We start from the raw sequence: 15,733 nt of genomic DNA on the forward strand, positions 1-15,733 counted from the left end.
AATAGTCCAGTCCAGAGGTCATGAATGCATGAACTAGCTTTCTGCATCAGAAACAGGTAACATGTTTTGTGGCTTGGCTATCTATGTCTGTCTGTCTGTCTGTCTGTCTATCTATCTGGCTAGTTGTCTGTCTGTCTATCTATATATCTATGTATGTCTGTCTGTCTATCTATCTATGTATGTCTGTCTATCTATTTCTGTCTGCCTGTCTGTCTATCTATGTCTGTCTGTCTGTCTGTCTATCGAGACAGATAAATATTGTACGATTCTATAAACATTTGAATAAATGTCTTCAATCCGTTCATCTCTATGTTCTTGTGCACAAAAGGCGTTACAATTTGCCGAAATGACATCAGTCCAACTCTTATAACAAGCCTACCCGAGAAAAATGAAATCATGCTTCTCAAATAACGTGTAGTATTAAACTTGTATGAAAGCAAATAATAAAATCAGTAATCGCTCTTTGGTCCAATGAAACCCGCGCTTCAAAACAGCGGAAAGACTCAGTGAAGTTGAGCCTATGACGAAGAGCCGCAAGAAAGTGGGCGGGGCCTCCAGTAAACCCCGTGATTGTCCTCCAATCAAATCATTCAGTGAAGGCGAAGGGGCGGGAGCAAAACAAGTGTGTTTCACATGAGCTGTGCTGCGGTCGTTGTACGATCCAGTTTACCGAAATGGCGGAGACAGCGGACATTATGGAGGTAAGCAGAAGCTATTCAAGGCCATACCGGTTACACATCCGAGGCCAAATAGCTGTTTGCGAGAGTTAGACTCAACATGTCATTATTATTCGTTACGTCCTAGCTCCGATTCTTTAGTCGTTGGACACATTTGTGTGCTGCGTATGTTTTTATCAGGTGGCTAGAAATGTGCGCACACGCATCTTGAGCATCCATTTTAGCCAGCCGCAAATAATTCATTCATTTAGCATCACGTGTCTGCTATTGCTAACAGGCAAAACGAGTTAGTTTCGAGTTTTTAAACGTTAGATGTAACCATTTGATGCGTAACGGAGTTTGATTTAGTGACAACGTTATATGAGTCCTGTTAGCTAGCTAGTTTCCACGAGGGTAACGTTAGTTCAGAGCACGCTGGTTTAGAGCATTGTTGGGGGCAGACCGCATGGGATGAAGCGGCTTTTACAACTTTGTTCACCAAACCACGGCTAATTAGTTATTAGTGAGCTGATTACTATAATTTGCGGTGTGCTTATTTAATTAAAGTCTTTTTTCCCCAACCACGCTGTATTTAAATAAAGTTTTTCAGAGGTCTTCGGACGGTTTTCTAATTAAAAACGCGAATTGGTATAACAGCGACTTTTCTTCTCTAATAAATTGAATGTTATTTAGGGAAAACACGTTTATCCCGGTTATACCCGCCTTGAATGGTCCTAAATGCTTTTAAAGAGGCACAAGCCCCGTTGATTGTAATAAAGGCGGATTCTGATTGGTCACGGTGGCTTGAATCCTTTGAATCGATTTACCAAAAAGATTCGTTCTTTGTTCGTACAGTGATCATTACTCTCGGTTCAGTAGGCGACAAGCGATTCTTTTGTTGAATCCATTCGATTCGTTTAAATTAGTCATAAGCCCAACTCATGCTTTTTTTCCTCCTTGTTGTATAATTGTATTTCTTTTTTTTTTTTTTTTTATATAGGTGTCCCAGGGAGAGAGCTCAGCAAAACCTGCAGCAGAAGACATGACCTCCAAAGACTACTACTTTGATTCCTATGCACACTTTGGCATTCATGAGGTACAGTCTTGTTTATCCATGTTTCATGAAGAGCGGTACAATTAAGCAAGCGTCTTCATATCTGAGACTAATGTAAACCCCTTCTGTGTCCACAGGAGATGCTAAAGGATGAAGTTCGTACTCTGACGTACAGAAACTCCATGTTCCACAACAAGCATCTCTTCAAGGATAAGGTGGTGCTGGATGTGGGAAGTGGAACCGGCATCCTTTGTATGTTTGCAGCCAAAGCTGGGGCCAAGAAAGTTATTGGGGTGAGTGTAAATCCTGCCCCGTTTATGTAAATATCATCTCATTGTTTTCAGCAGTTGAGTTTTTGTTATGTATACTGACTAGTTGAGTTCAACAAGGCTCTTGTCTGTCCTGTAAAGGTGCTCATGCTTTGCTTTTGTCTGATTTTGCATTCTCTTGTCATTCGTTCCCCAGATTGAGTGCAGCAGTATATCAGAGTATGCTGTGAAGATCGTGAAGGCCAACAAGTTGGATCATAGTAAGAACGTCTCATAGTTCTTGGCTTCCCTATTGTTTACATATCTCGTTTGATTCTTTTGAACTGAACTTACTGTATTATAATACCTGTGTAATACCTCATTTTCCTTGTCCAGTCGTTTCCATCATTAAGGGCAAAGTGGAAGAGGTTGAGCTTCCTGTGGAAAAAGTAGACATAATCATCTCTGAGTGGATGGGCTACTGTCTCTTCTACGAGTCCATGCTTAACACTGTCATTTATGCGAGAGACAAATGGCTGGTGGGTGTATGCTAATGTCCTTCTAAAGCGTCGCAGTGTTGAAGCTGTTCACTATAAAGTTGTGCATGTTGACCGGGATTTGATTTATGCTCATGTATCTCATTTGTTTTCTTCTTCAGAAACCCGATGGCCTGATCTTCCCCGACAGAGCCACGCTCTATGTCACTGCTATTGAGGACCGACAGTACAAGGACTACAAAATTCACTGTACGTGTCAATCTCTGAATGCATTCGGGGTCTTTTCTGCTGTGTCTGAAATAGGATGCCATTTTCATTTGTTTGTTTTGCATTTTCAGGGTGGGAGAATGTTTATGGCTTTGACATGTCCTGTATCAAGGAAGTGGCCATCAAGGAGCCACTGGTGGATGTTGTTGACCCCAAACAGCTTGTTAGTACTGCCTGCCTCATTAAGGTTAGTTTACTCCACAAAAGTGTGCTTTCAAATTACATAAGGTTTATTTTATTTTATTTATTATATCCCCTGCTTGCTTATTCAACCGTCCCAATTCTCTCGGTTCATTAGGAGGTGGACATCTACACGGTGAAGATTGAGGACTTGTCCTTCACGTCACCTTTCTGCCTGCAGGTGAAAAGGAATGACTACATTCATGCGCTGGTAACCTACTTCAACATCGAGTTCACTCGCTGCCACAAGAGGACAGGCTTCTCTACTAGTGAGTGCTGTCTTTTGTTTCCCCCTTTCTCTACCACAGCTTCTCTCACCATGAACAGAAGTTATAAATGAGCCCCTTGGAAAACCAAGTGTATTTGTCTTTTAGGCCCAGAGTCTCCTTACACTCACTGGAAGCAGACGGTGTTCTACCTTGACGACTATCTGACGGTGAAGACCGGAGAGGAGATCTTTGGCACCATCAGCATGAAACCCAACGTCAAGAATAATGTAAGCCACACATGCACTTAACGTTTAAATCGATCTCTTGAAAAATAGATTCTTACATGAAAGTTTAGAGAGATGTATATTAAACAATTCTGCATTATATTAAAAAAGTCTGAAAATATGCTTTTTTGGGGCTTTTTTTCTTTCTTAGATAAGCATTTTTTTCAGCAAGCACAGTGCTATTTTGATGCTATATTTAAAGATTTAATATTTTTATATAAATTATTCAGTGGTATCCAATGGTTCAGTTTTATAGTCTTCATTTTAAAAGTAAACCTGTTGGAATGGTTTTACAGAACTATACATGGATCACGTTCCTGACCATTAAGAGGATATTTCATTATTAAATAGTGATATCATTTCCCCCTTATTTTCCAGAGAGACCTGGACTTCAACGTTGACATCGACTTCAAGGGTCAGCTTTGTGAGGTGTCCAAGACGTCAGAGTACAGGATGCGCTAGGTTCCTTTTAGCATAAGTGTGTGTGTGTGAGCAGCATCTCCGAGAGCAGTTCACGCTTGTGTGTGTGAAACTGTGTACATTTTTCCAAACTGCATGACAGACATTTTTAGAGATTCTGTTTTACAGAATATTGTCTGACAATATATATAAATATTTTTTCCTTTAAAATGTTCCCAACGGGACTAAACATGGCAAAAGTTCTTTTTTGGCCTTGCTTTTTTCCAAATTCTAGGTGCACCTTGGATCAAATCCCTTGGGTTTATGCATGTACACATGTGTAACTGCTCTCTTTTGCCTGATTGACTGTCTGACAACGTCATCCATGTATCTTTTTTTTTTCTTTCCCTGCCAGGCCGACGTGTCTGTGTTGGTCACTGTACAAAATGCGAATCCGCCATATGTTTTGATATTCCATCTTATAAAGTCAGCATCTTCAATGTAGGTCAAACTTGTCTCACTGTGGACACTAGCTAATGAGCCCATATTGTTTTGTTCTTGGAGGCAGTTGATTTGGACCATCAGTAGAGGGCACCTCCATCATGTGCAGTTTGTCTTCAGTGGAGTAACGGTTTTAATTCATGTAGGGCTCCCATGTCCTCACCTGTTAGCTTTTTTTTTTCTACTTACAATGTATAAAAAAACACATGTTACAAAGACTTAATCAGAGGATATTATCGTGTTATGGAAGAGGCCGCATAGCAATCTCTTGTGCAACTCATAGGTGGTGTTAATGAGCAATTTTTTATATCCGTTGATCTTTTTTAATGTCATATAGGAGGAAACTTCATCCGGTTACTGACCGTTTAGTTTAAGCTTATCTGCTGCTCTTTTGCACTATAAGCACTTAAAACTAAGTTTCTCAGACCCAGAACTACAATTTAATTCCATGGAGGAAAACCTTCAGTCTAAATTTTCCATTTGAGTGCTTTTATTGAAGGTGATGCTTATCCTGTGTTTGAGTAACTTCACATTTGTTCCATATTGTGATCATCTGTCATAGTGTTGGTGTGTATTAGTGATTGTCGAGGGGTGCAAGTTCACATGCCTTGTGTCTAGCACTGGTTTGGATAATTACCAGGCAGGCATTTGTCCACCAAGGAAGTCTTTTTATTATTTTTTCCCCTTTTTTTGAAATAAAAAAACATAAATTGAATCTGCGTGGTTTTTCAATGACCAAAAATTCAAACTGACTTCTCAATAGAATAACCAGCTACTTGCATGCCTTTTCTGGTAGTTTTTAAGTATATTGACTTAATATATTTATATACTAAATATATTTATAACACTGGGTGATCATATTTCCTCTTGAGACCCAGACATTGATTTTTGTCCTTTCGGAAGTTTCATAGATCATGTGTCAGTTTTAAGTATTTTCTACACTATAAGGCGCACTTAAAAGCCTTTAATTTTCTCAAAAAATGGCGGAGCGCCTTATATATGGATCAAGGCGCTCTGTCAAAATGTTGACATTCCCTTTAGCACAACTCCATCTAGTGGATGCATAACAAAAACCCAGTCAAACGTTTGACTGCAGTATCTTCTATGCGCTTTGTAATCCGGTGCACCCTATATATGAAAGCAGTTCTAAAATAGGCCATTCATTGAAGGTGCGCCTTATAGTGCGGAAAATACGGTAAGTCTAAATGTCCTATATAGAGCACATTCAGGGCATTTTAGAAATTCCAAATGTTAGACAATGGTTTAAACATTAAAACTTCCTCTCCTTAGTCTTTAAAAATGACTGATATTGACCAAATTATCAATTTTAGTACTCTTATGGAAATACCATAATATTTAGCACTTAAGTTTAAGTTGTTTGTTGTATTGTTGGCAAGTTATTGTATTATTACACTGTAAAAAATGGAACGAGCTTTTTACTTTTAAAAAATTAAGGTATTAATACATATACATTTTGAGTAGTTTTTCGGGCTTTAATTTATTAATTCTTTTAATTTTTTAATCTACTTGAATAAAATTTGTGAAATCTCCTAAATTAAGTAATCTATCAGTATGACACAAAGAATTTAATATAATTAGTGAAATGTGCTCATTTATTTTAAGTTGATTCTGAAAAGTCTGTGATCTTGAGTGAGGTCTTTGAGTTATTTTATACATTTAAAAGACTGTATACAGCCTGTATCACCTTTTCTGGATAGGTTAATATTGATATTATTATTCTAGCCACTGGGTGGGAGTGTTGCACTATGTGTGACACGTCACTGGGTGGTAGATATATTTACAGGTGTTGCAATTAGTTAGGAAAGGGTGTGGATGGCGAGGAACACACGGTTCTTACCGTAGCCGTGAGTACTCAGGTTACCAACAGCACGACAGCATTTTAATATTCAGCACTGGGTGAAGTATCATTTTATGTAAATTATCCCTTTTTTACCTTCATAATAAACGGGAACACCACCCAAAGAGAACTAATGTTTGGACTCTAATTTTCTGCTTCGCGTTGAGAACACCATGCCGTCTATGCCGAGGCTTATAGGATAGCCTCAACACAGCCAAACAGCTGAAGTAGGAAAATACTTGATAAATACTGGAAAGTACTGCACATTGATCGAGACTCGATGCCTTCGAGGAGTAGTATCCATATCCATAAGCTCTGCTCTTCTGCACAATGGTAGCGATTGCACGGTGCAATGGAGACTTCAGTCAAACAGAAACTCTTTCAAATGTTAAACATAACTGAGCATTTAATAAAAAAAAAAAAATGACTCCCCATATCCAGCCATATACAATGCACACTAGGAAATAACAATCACTTCTAAAATAAAACTGCAAAACTGAGCTAATTCTCTTCAGATAAATAGGTAGCCTTCTTTCCTTCATTTAGATTTTTAGTTTAATCAGTTTCTCAATTCAAGCAAAACTTAAGCTTAAGTTTCCTTTAAAAAAAAAGGAGGAAAACACATCTCTTGGTTTTATAAGTAAAAAGTCCTCAATATTTTCTATAAAAAAACTGAATAACAATTTCTTTAATGAAATCTACACATTTTTAATTATCACCTTAACTTTTTTGTGAAAATCACAAGACCCATGATACATTTTTTACAGTGTACAGATCTTTCATTACTTTACCCCAAGAACATGTTAATATACAAATTAGTTACAAAGTATAGATACATTACATGAGTTTTACACACATATTGCATAAAGTAAAATAGTATATCTAACTGTGCTGTAATATCCTTCATAACAGTCAATTATTATTATTATTAATGGTTTCAGTAGAATATATGGGGTTTTATGTTTTTTTTTTTTTCATTTTTTAATTATTATTATTTTTTGCATGTTTTGTGATAGCTTCTCATCATATTGGAACTTCCAGAAACATATGTATTGATTATACCCAAAATCACTATATAATATACAAATATATTGTGCAATAAGCTTTTCTTAAACCACTTTAATTTTCTGTTTTATCATGGTTAGTGTCCTGACAACATCAAAATATATGTGAATAAAAATGTTCATGAGGAATGACTCTTTTTTAAAAATTCTGCATTATTAGGTGGTAAAGCTGAACTATTCAGATTTATTGCTGAAGAATATTTAAAATCACTTTTTTAACATTTTCTATAGTCTTTAAAACTTAAGAGGTTTTATAATATTGTCTAAGTAGAAATTATCTTATGAAATAATACAGTCTTTCCTTTTTCTAATTTTTTCCCGTAACAATTCTTGCTTTTCAGCCTCTCTCATCTGTTTCTGTTGTTCCAGCTGAAGAATATTTTTTGACATTTCTTGCTTCTCTTTTTCTAACCTCTGCATCTCCATCTCCATTCTCTGTCTATGATAAGACTCTTCATTTTCTCTCTTTAACTCCTCCCTTTCCATGTAATGCTGATGTTTTAACCGCTCTTCTCGCAGTTTTTGCCTCTCTAGCTTCATCAACTTTTGATGTTCTGCAGCCTGGGCACGCAATGCTTTCTGCATCCTTTCTTCCTCTTGCCTCCTCTCATTTCTATTAATTGATTCATAATACTGCTGCTTCTGTTCCATGAGTTCGATCAATCTTTGAAACTCTGCCTCTCTGGCTCTCATCTCTCTTCTAGCAGCTTCAGCTTTCCATTGTAGCTCAGCCTCTCTTCCCTTATATTGCTCCAGTAGCTTGTATGTTGAGTTGGTGTAGCATCCACCGCCATTGTCCTGAACCATGTCTTGGATCTTTTTAAGGAGTTGGGACACTTGTAAATAGTTTCTATCTTTATTGTTGAAAACATGGCATCTGCCTCCACATTTGTCAATTAAGGCTTTGAGATCTGCTGTAGCCTCTCTCAGATAGTTCTCAAAGGTTGTGTTCTCCAGAGCATCCCCCTTTGTGAACAAAATCAATGTGTATCTTGTAGCTCTTTCCCCAAAGATCTCCTGTAGCTGCTGGACTGTTTGCTTCTCTTCGTTTGTGAAGCGATTGCCAATCGCCAGGATGAAAAGAAAGACATGCGGACCAGGGTACGACATGTCGATGCATTTCACCGTGGCCTCTGTGAGCTCAGCCTTGGAGAGCTCTGTGTCACACCAGCCTGGAGTGTCCACAACTGTGATCGTTAACCCACCAATAACTCTGGTGGCCAAACTGCATTGCTTCGTCACAGACTTAGAGCTTGCTGCTTTGTGAAAATGATCTTTTCCAAGGATGGTGTTACCAGCAGCACTTTTCCCAACGCCTGTTTTGCCAATGAGGACAATCCTAATTTCTTTTGCTATATCCTCTTATGGCCCGAGAAAAAAAGTTTAAGGAAAAAGTTAGTTTTTTCCATGTCTTTCCATTGTTTAGAGCATGAAACATTATGTAAAAAAAAATAATAAGGCGACATGAATGAACATGGATAGGCAAAAACAATAGATTTTTTAAATCAACAATGCATTTTAATGTTTCAAGATTTTTTTTTAAACCAAACTTAGATCCTCAACTAAAATGATTCAATATACAAATTTTCTTTTTGCAAAATGTGTGTAAAATGTCCGTGAACAGGTTTTCTCATCATATACAATGTATATGTAAACTAAATCTAATTTGCATACTAATGTGTTTTTGGGGCAATATGTAATGAAAAGATAAATGTAATAATACTTTTCATAATAATATATAATAATTCATAGAATATTGCAGTATAATTTCTTTCCATGTTCATTTGTTATGTCTCCCAAAATGCGTAATAAGAATGCTTTTAGTCCCGGTGTCCTTATATGAGCACATGTATGAAATCAGAAAGTCATATTTTGATTTGAAACCCTACACCATTTCCCTGAGATATTGATTTATGACACACAATTAAAAAATTAGACAGATTAAATTAATTACAAAATATTATCATATTTCCATAAGAGTGTCACTAAATTAATTTCAGACATTTTGATGACCAAGGAGAGGGAGTGGTCATGGTGAAACATCCAATCATTTGGTATCTCTGTACAGGACATCTAGACCACGACTTAAAACTGTGGCATGTACAGTCTCCGAGGAATTTACAAAAATATAATGTCCTCATATGAGGCCGCAGGGTCTTAAGAGGTTAAAGATCAAGAAATAAAATGCTGTTGTATCAAAAAAATATGTAAGTATGTAATAAAATAGAATGTATTTGTATTTAGACAAAATAATAGACCTTTAAAGCAGTGTCAGGAAAATAAAAAAATTCCTAAACATTTAATGGACTAAATACTTATTGAAGAAAAAATAACATTACAATACTAAAGTATCAGATTATTAATGTAAGTCATTAATGGATGAGATCAAGAATAAAGCTAAATTAATAATATGTTACAGCATTACATTGCAAATGTATACATTATATAAATATATAAACATGTACCTGAGAACTGTGCATTCATCTTGGCTCAGTTTAATAGAGACCTAGAACAAGAGTATTTAGGAGAGACTCTATAAGAGAGCTTATAAGAGCTTCCCTGTTCCAGCCCCTTTTAGATCTTGGCAGTTTGACAGATTATTGTCTAAACTAAAAACTGCAAGCCAACAAAAACCAAACCAATTCGTTTTTTAGCAAATTTCTACACAAGAAGTAAGAGATGGAGGTTTGTATGTTCATGCAATGTAAAATATTTTGTTTCACAAGTGTGATTTTGAAAAAAACATGTAGGAAATTGATAAAATTTGCTCTAAAGGAAAAAGAATGTGAAAATAATGTAATCATCCTTATATTATTTGGTATCTAATCTTGTCAGTGTATGATACGGGAATTCATGGCATTCTCTTTTAACTTGATTTACTGTTAATGTGGGGTTAGATTTATAGCTAACATCCTTTATTGCCCTCATGTTTATGCCAATATAATGATAATTTTCTTTCTCTAATAATATTTGTGTTGTAAATTGTATTATAACAAGACTGAAAGATGTTGTATTTATGATTTTCACCTTTCTTATGATGTTTCTTACCAGAATCTACTCTGTGTTGGCGGTGGGGGGTGCACAAACATGATTTGGTATCAATTTAAGATATCTGAGATATTAAGAGATTTAATATATTAATAATGACTTTTTTATTCCAATATTAGTTACCTGTGAGCCTTATTGTAAAAAACCCTTTATTAATGAGTTATGTTAATAACCTTTGAAAGTGAACCTTACTGCAAAGAGAACACTTGTCAACCATTTATCAAAGAGTTATCAACTGTATGTTAGCAAAAGGATAGACAAGAGTAAATAACAACTAAATGGGTAAAATAAATGGATAAAGCAAAAGATTGATAGATGCAAGTCACTGAGTTGGATGTTACTATGAATGTTATCTTATGGAAAGATTAACTGGAATTACTTGATTTACAGTAAATAGTGAGTGGGCTTAGATTTATTGCCTATTGCTGTCAAGCACGCTCAGTTTAGTGATCTTGCATTTGGTGGCAAAGTTCAACTTATAGCAATGTCAACATCCAGGTCTGAAGAGTTATCAAGATGATACTTTTTATAATGCGTGTATAAAAGGAAGAGGACTATTAAAGGGGTCATATGATGCGATTTAAAATTTTCCTTTCTCTTTGGAGTGTTACAAGCTGTTAGTGTATTAAGAATATCTGTTAAGTTGCAAAGACTAAATGCTCAAATGAAAAGAGATATTCTTTATCAAAGTTAAGACTCTGCCACGCCCCCTAAAATGACTCATTCAAACACACCCCCACATCCCTACATCACTATGTGGAAATATTTGTGTAATGTCGCCCAAATGTTCACGCAAGGAAAGAAGGCGTGGTTTCAGTAACCGCAGTTAGTGTTAAAGCAGCCATGTCAGTGAGATGCTGTGTGTATCTAGATGAAAGCAAAAGCACTTATTTGGCCTTCCGAAAGTAGAATAATTTGGAGAGTAGCTATGTTTTGTTATTAGTTTAAGTATTTGCTATTGAAAGTTCAAATGCGGAGTTTTACGCATCAAGTGTGTGTGTGTGTGCTCTTGTTTTTGTGACATATCAGGACACAACTCTGTATAATGACATGGGTATGACACAGGTATTACAAGGAGAGGGTGACTTAACCCATGTCCCCATTTTTCAAAACGCTTATAAACCATACAGAATTAGTTTTTTTGAGAAAGTAAAAATACACAAAGTTTCCTGTGAGAGTTAGGGTTAGGTGAAGGGTTGGTGAAGAGCCATAGAATATACAGTTTGTACAGTATAAAAACCATTACACCTATGGGATGAACCCACTTTTCACAAAGACAAACATGTGTGTCTCTCTCTCTCTGTATGTGTGTTTGTGTGTGTGTGAGGGAGTGAGAGATGGTCACACAGTGGAGTCAGCTGTCTTAACTGTCCATGTGTACTGAAAACACATACGAGCTTCATCACTGTCTCTGTCACACGACTCTGTTCCCCTTTCAGGCTTGAAATGATGGTAAAACTAAGGACATAATTAACTGTTTACATTTATTTTGAAAGATGAAGCTCAAGATTATGGAAAGGGGCATTACATTTCCCACAAGTGCTTACCATGATCGGCCAATCACAATGCACTGGGTCAGTTGACAGATCAGAGCAGACTGCACTCGTCGGAAGGACAAGGTGTTTGAGAGAGGTGGGGCAAAGAGGACCTGCAATAATGTACAGTATTTGAAACTTAATGTGTTTTTTTAACATTAAAGCATGTCAACATATTCTGTTACTCCAAATACACCAAATAACGATCTTTAAAAAAAAGCATCATATTTAATACAAAAAAAATCACCTTTTTTCATCGGGCCAAGTCTATGTAGGGGTTTTTATATGGCTATGTATATAATCAAATTTAAAATTCCAAAGAGACACAAAAGAGCCTTCGAAGTGTCCAGTAAAATCAGTTACTTACGTGCATTTATCTTTCAGAAAAGTCACGATGAGCTCAAAGAAACAATAAATAAATGAATGAATAGATAAACCCTATACTCACCCTATAATCCCTATAATCATTTTCACGATTAGGTTAAGCCATTTTGGCATGTGGTGTCTTAAATGTTTTGCACATTTATGAATAATTTGTTAGATATTTCTTTTTAAACTCTTCTCTCGATGAACATTTGAAGTTTTAATGACAAAAAAATTGCTACATGTATTAGCTGTTATCAAAGCCCTTACAATTAAAATAAAGATGATGATTTCTAATGTTGAATTCATGCATTTTCATACATTAACAGCCAGTGTTAGCCAATCACTGTTGTAACTTGCATTTTGCACCAATGCAAATAGAAGTACTGACTATTTTTATTTCATGAATAAAATGTCTGGCTAACAGCAGGATACTACAATAACTTTAGTTTTGCAGCAGTTTAGGTTAGTAGTGTACGCGATATATAAGGATCAGTGTGCTTATCAGAACATTTGAAAGTGCATTGATTGTTTGAAACCATTCTTTGCTGTATACTTCAGAAAGAAGAACAAGAATATTTTGGGTGTTTTGTGGGAAACATGGTTATAGTTTACAACACAGATATACTTATTGTATATATTCCACACATGCACCATACGATAACTGATTAACTTAATCATGAAAAATAATGTGCAAAGTTTCAGTAATCAGGTGTCACAGCAGTCAAAGGTCCAGTCAAAGGTCTGAAGTGTATATATTGTTATAATATAATAATAAAAAAAAATCAATATACAAGATACAAATGACTGATACATTACATTTGGTCCACATAATGTAGGGAATACCAGTTAGACACAGACACAGAACATTACCTTTCACATGACACATTGTGACATTATGTTGTTGACCATTTTTATGCTCTCACAAACAAGAACAATGTTAACTGAAAAAAAGCTTATACAACTTCTAGTTATTGTTATTCTATGACACATTCTGACATTTTTCATTTTGTAAATAAGCTTTGCTTTTTGAGTGTGTCACAACAATTAAGACTGGAGTTGATGTAGATGTTTTGAAATGTGATTTTCCTCCACACATCTGTGACTTTGAGAATATGTAGTAATGTTCTTTAAAAGAAAAAAGAAAATGGAAAGACTACATATAATCATTTTTTATTATTTGTTATTAGATGTTGTCAGTGTCTGATATGTGAAATCACACCATTCTCTTAAAGGAAATTGTCCCTTTTATTGCCTGCGTGCTTATTGCACTCATATTTAAATCAGTTTAATGACAATTCTTGCATTTAGTTACAAAGTTAAATGAGTTAGCAGGAATCTCTGAATCGTTTTGAGCAATGCTTTAAAAACATAATGTTGATGTTTTATTGATTCCTGTATCCAGAGCAAAGGTGTGATGACGATATGACACTGCTAGAATACAGTTTCCTGCCAATACAGCAGAATCTGTAGTAATATTTTTAAAATGAGTTTCAATGTATGCAATATTGTATTCACCCAAATAAATTAAATTTGTCACACATTTTTGTCCATGGGTGTTCTTACTTAATAAGTACCTTTTGATTATTACTGTTGCCTCCAGTAATTCTGTGTGTGATTTAACATTTTCAACCCATTTTAAGCCAGCAATATAGTACATTTTGAGCAATATTCTAGTTAAATAAAACAACCAACATCATGTTATGTAAAAACCCAACCAGCTGGGCAAAAATAACCCAGCATGTCTTCTGTACAATAACTGCAGTGGGTTAGTTGCCAAGTAACACAGAAATGGGTTTTAAACCCAGCATTTTTTAGAGTGCAATCATTGATTGTTTCATCATTCTTGTACTTTATCCTGCTGATCATAAATGTTGAGTGGGTTCAAACTTTGAACATTGTGAGTGTGAACATCTGAGATAAATGACTTATACAGTAACAAAAAATACTTTTATTATAGATTATCTGTTTGAAATTGCAAACCAAATTTCAAGAAATGTACCAAATGATTAATTGATTAAACATTAAGATCAATTTGATTAAATGATAGACATATGGTTTGACATTATAGTATGACGAAGGGAATAAATGTTTAGTTATATGAAACACTTATTGTCACAGTGTGTCTGGTCTGTGTATCCCTGGGTGTCCACTAGAGGTCTCACTTCCCCTTATCGTCACTGTTCATTGTTTTCAGCTGTTTCCACTTACATCGTTTGCACGTGTCTTTAAATACCTGGGTTGTTTCTGTCTTTGTTACGGAGTCCTTGTTTAATGTCTTAGCGTTATACATGCCCGTCAAACACTTGCCCTCGTCTCGTCTCGTCTCGTCTCGTCTCGTCTCGTCTCGTCTCGTCTCGTCTCGTCTCGCCTTGGCTTGCTCTGTGTTCACGTCTTGTTTATGTTTTGTTTTGGATATTCTGGTTTTGACCCTGCCTGGACTGTTTACCCGATTGGATTACCCCTATTAAAGTTACATACCTGCACTTGGTTCTCTCGCTTCGTTCTTGAACGCCGAACGTGACACTTATGTATAGTGAAAACTAAGGATGCATTTTAATTTAGTTTCTTGCACTGTTTGTGTACTTTTTTAAATCTGTAAATTATGTCCATAGTACTGCCTTATCTGTATATTTATTGAACATTTGTAACATTGTAGACACTGTATACCCAGACAGCATAGTGTTGGCCCAGATATGGGCCGGATTTGGACTGAAACTGCTTGCTGTCAGGGTATCCTGTACTTACTGCTTATTGCACTTCTGGTTAGATGCTAACTGCATTTCATTGTCTTGTACCTTACAAGTGCAATGACAATAAAGTTGAGTGTAATCTAATCTAAACCAATAATAAACTGAAATATTTGATAATTTGCATTATTGAATCTTCTGTTTAGGGATTATTTGGAAAAAATGTAAGGTAATAAAAATGTGCTAATTCAGTATTTGGACAATGCAATTCATTCCTTTATATCCTTTACACAGCAAAAAACGTTGGGTTGCTTTTTTAACCCAACCATTGGGTAACACATATTGGGTCAATGTGGTGGGTTATTTTATAAATTGTTGGGTAACTTTTTTTTCGTCGTTGGGTTATTTTTTGTTATAACCCAACTGTTGGGTTAAATATGTTTCCCGCTTCACTCCGGTTCAAAATTTAACGGTCCAGTCAGACTCCGCGCGGACATCAGCGGCAGTCCGCCTGATTATGAAGGGTAAGTAGTTGTTAATATAATCGTATGATGTATATAACTGTTATAACATTAAACATATAACATAACCACGCGACTCTCTGTCGCATTACCGTACAGACAGGTGGAGAAGCTCGCAGGGCCGGCAATTAACTTAATATGGCGTACTGGCGTTACATTTTAAAATACTATACAAAATAATTAATCAGAATACTTACTCCTGCTCACTCACGACAAAGAACTCCCCGCTCAAGCTCGCCGTCTCTGCAAGATTAACGATGGCAGTTTGCACACACAGCTACTAGAAGATTTACATGTCAGACAGGTTGCTGACATCGTCAAGCTTCGTTTGAGTCTGCGCGTCAGAAACGGAAGTGCTA

At 36.0% G+C, this 15,733-nt stretch overlaps 2 protein-coding genes across 2 annotated transcripts; one reads left to right on the forward strand and one right to left on the reverse strand.

Annotated features, from left to right (window-relative positions):
• The first annotated feature begins 591 nt into the window (after nt 1-591).
• Nucleotides 592-5,008, forward strand: LOC113047260 (protein arginine N-methyltransferase 1). Its single transcript, XM_026208616.1, has 10 exons — nt 592-701; nt 1,657-1,752; nt 1,848-2,003; nt 2,176-2,239; nt 2,355-2,497; nt 2,617-2,704; nt 2,794-2,909; nt 3,021-3,171; nt 3,277-3,398; nt 3,774-5,008. The coding sequence occupies exons 1-10, from the start codon at nt 675-677 to the stop codon at nt 3,855-3,857; spliced, it is 1,047 nt and encodes a 348-aa protein (XP_026064401.1). The 5' UTR covers nt 592-674; the 3' UTR covers nt 3,858-5,008.
• A 2,488-nt stretch (nt 5,009-7,496) lies between these two features.
• On the reverse strand, nt 7,497-9,701 carry LOC113047401 (GTPase IMAP family member 4-like). Its single transcript, XM_026208752.1, has 2 exons — nt 9,683-9,701; nt 7,497-8,578 (listed from the first exon to the last, which is right to left on the reverse strand). Exons 1-2 carry the CDS (start codon nt 9,699-9,701, stop codon nt 7,497-7,499), a joined length of 1,101 nt encoding a protein of 366 aa, XP_026064537.1.
• Between the last annotated feature and the right edge of the window lie 6,032 nt (nt 9,702-15,733).

The sequence above is a fragment of the Carassius auratus genome, chromosome 28, assembly GCF_003368295.1.
Source record: "Carassius auratus strain Wakin chromosome 28, ASM336829v1, whole genome shotgun sequence".
Taxonomy (NCBI): Eukaryota; Metazoa; Chordata; class Actinopteri; order Cypriniformes; family Cyprinidae; genus Carassius; species Carassius auratus.

What these genes read in the sequence shown, in the direction of transcription:
- LOC113047260 (XM_026208616.1), top strand. Translation starts at nt 675, where the DNA reads ATGGCGGAGACAGCGGACATTATGGAG. An exon ending in GTACTGCCTGCCTCATTAAG is followed by an intron (nt 2,910 to 3,020) that starts GTTAGTTTACTC and finishes TCGGTTCATTAG; the next exon opens with GAGGTGGACATCTACACGGT. An exon ending in GAGGACAGGCTTCTCTACTA is followed by an intron (nt 3,172 to 3,276) that starts GTGAGTGCTGTC and finishes TTTGTCTTTTAG; the next exon opens with GCCCAGAGTCTCCTTACACT.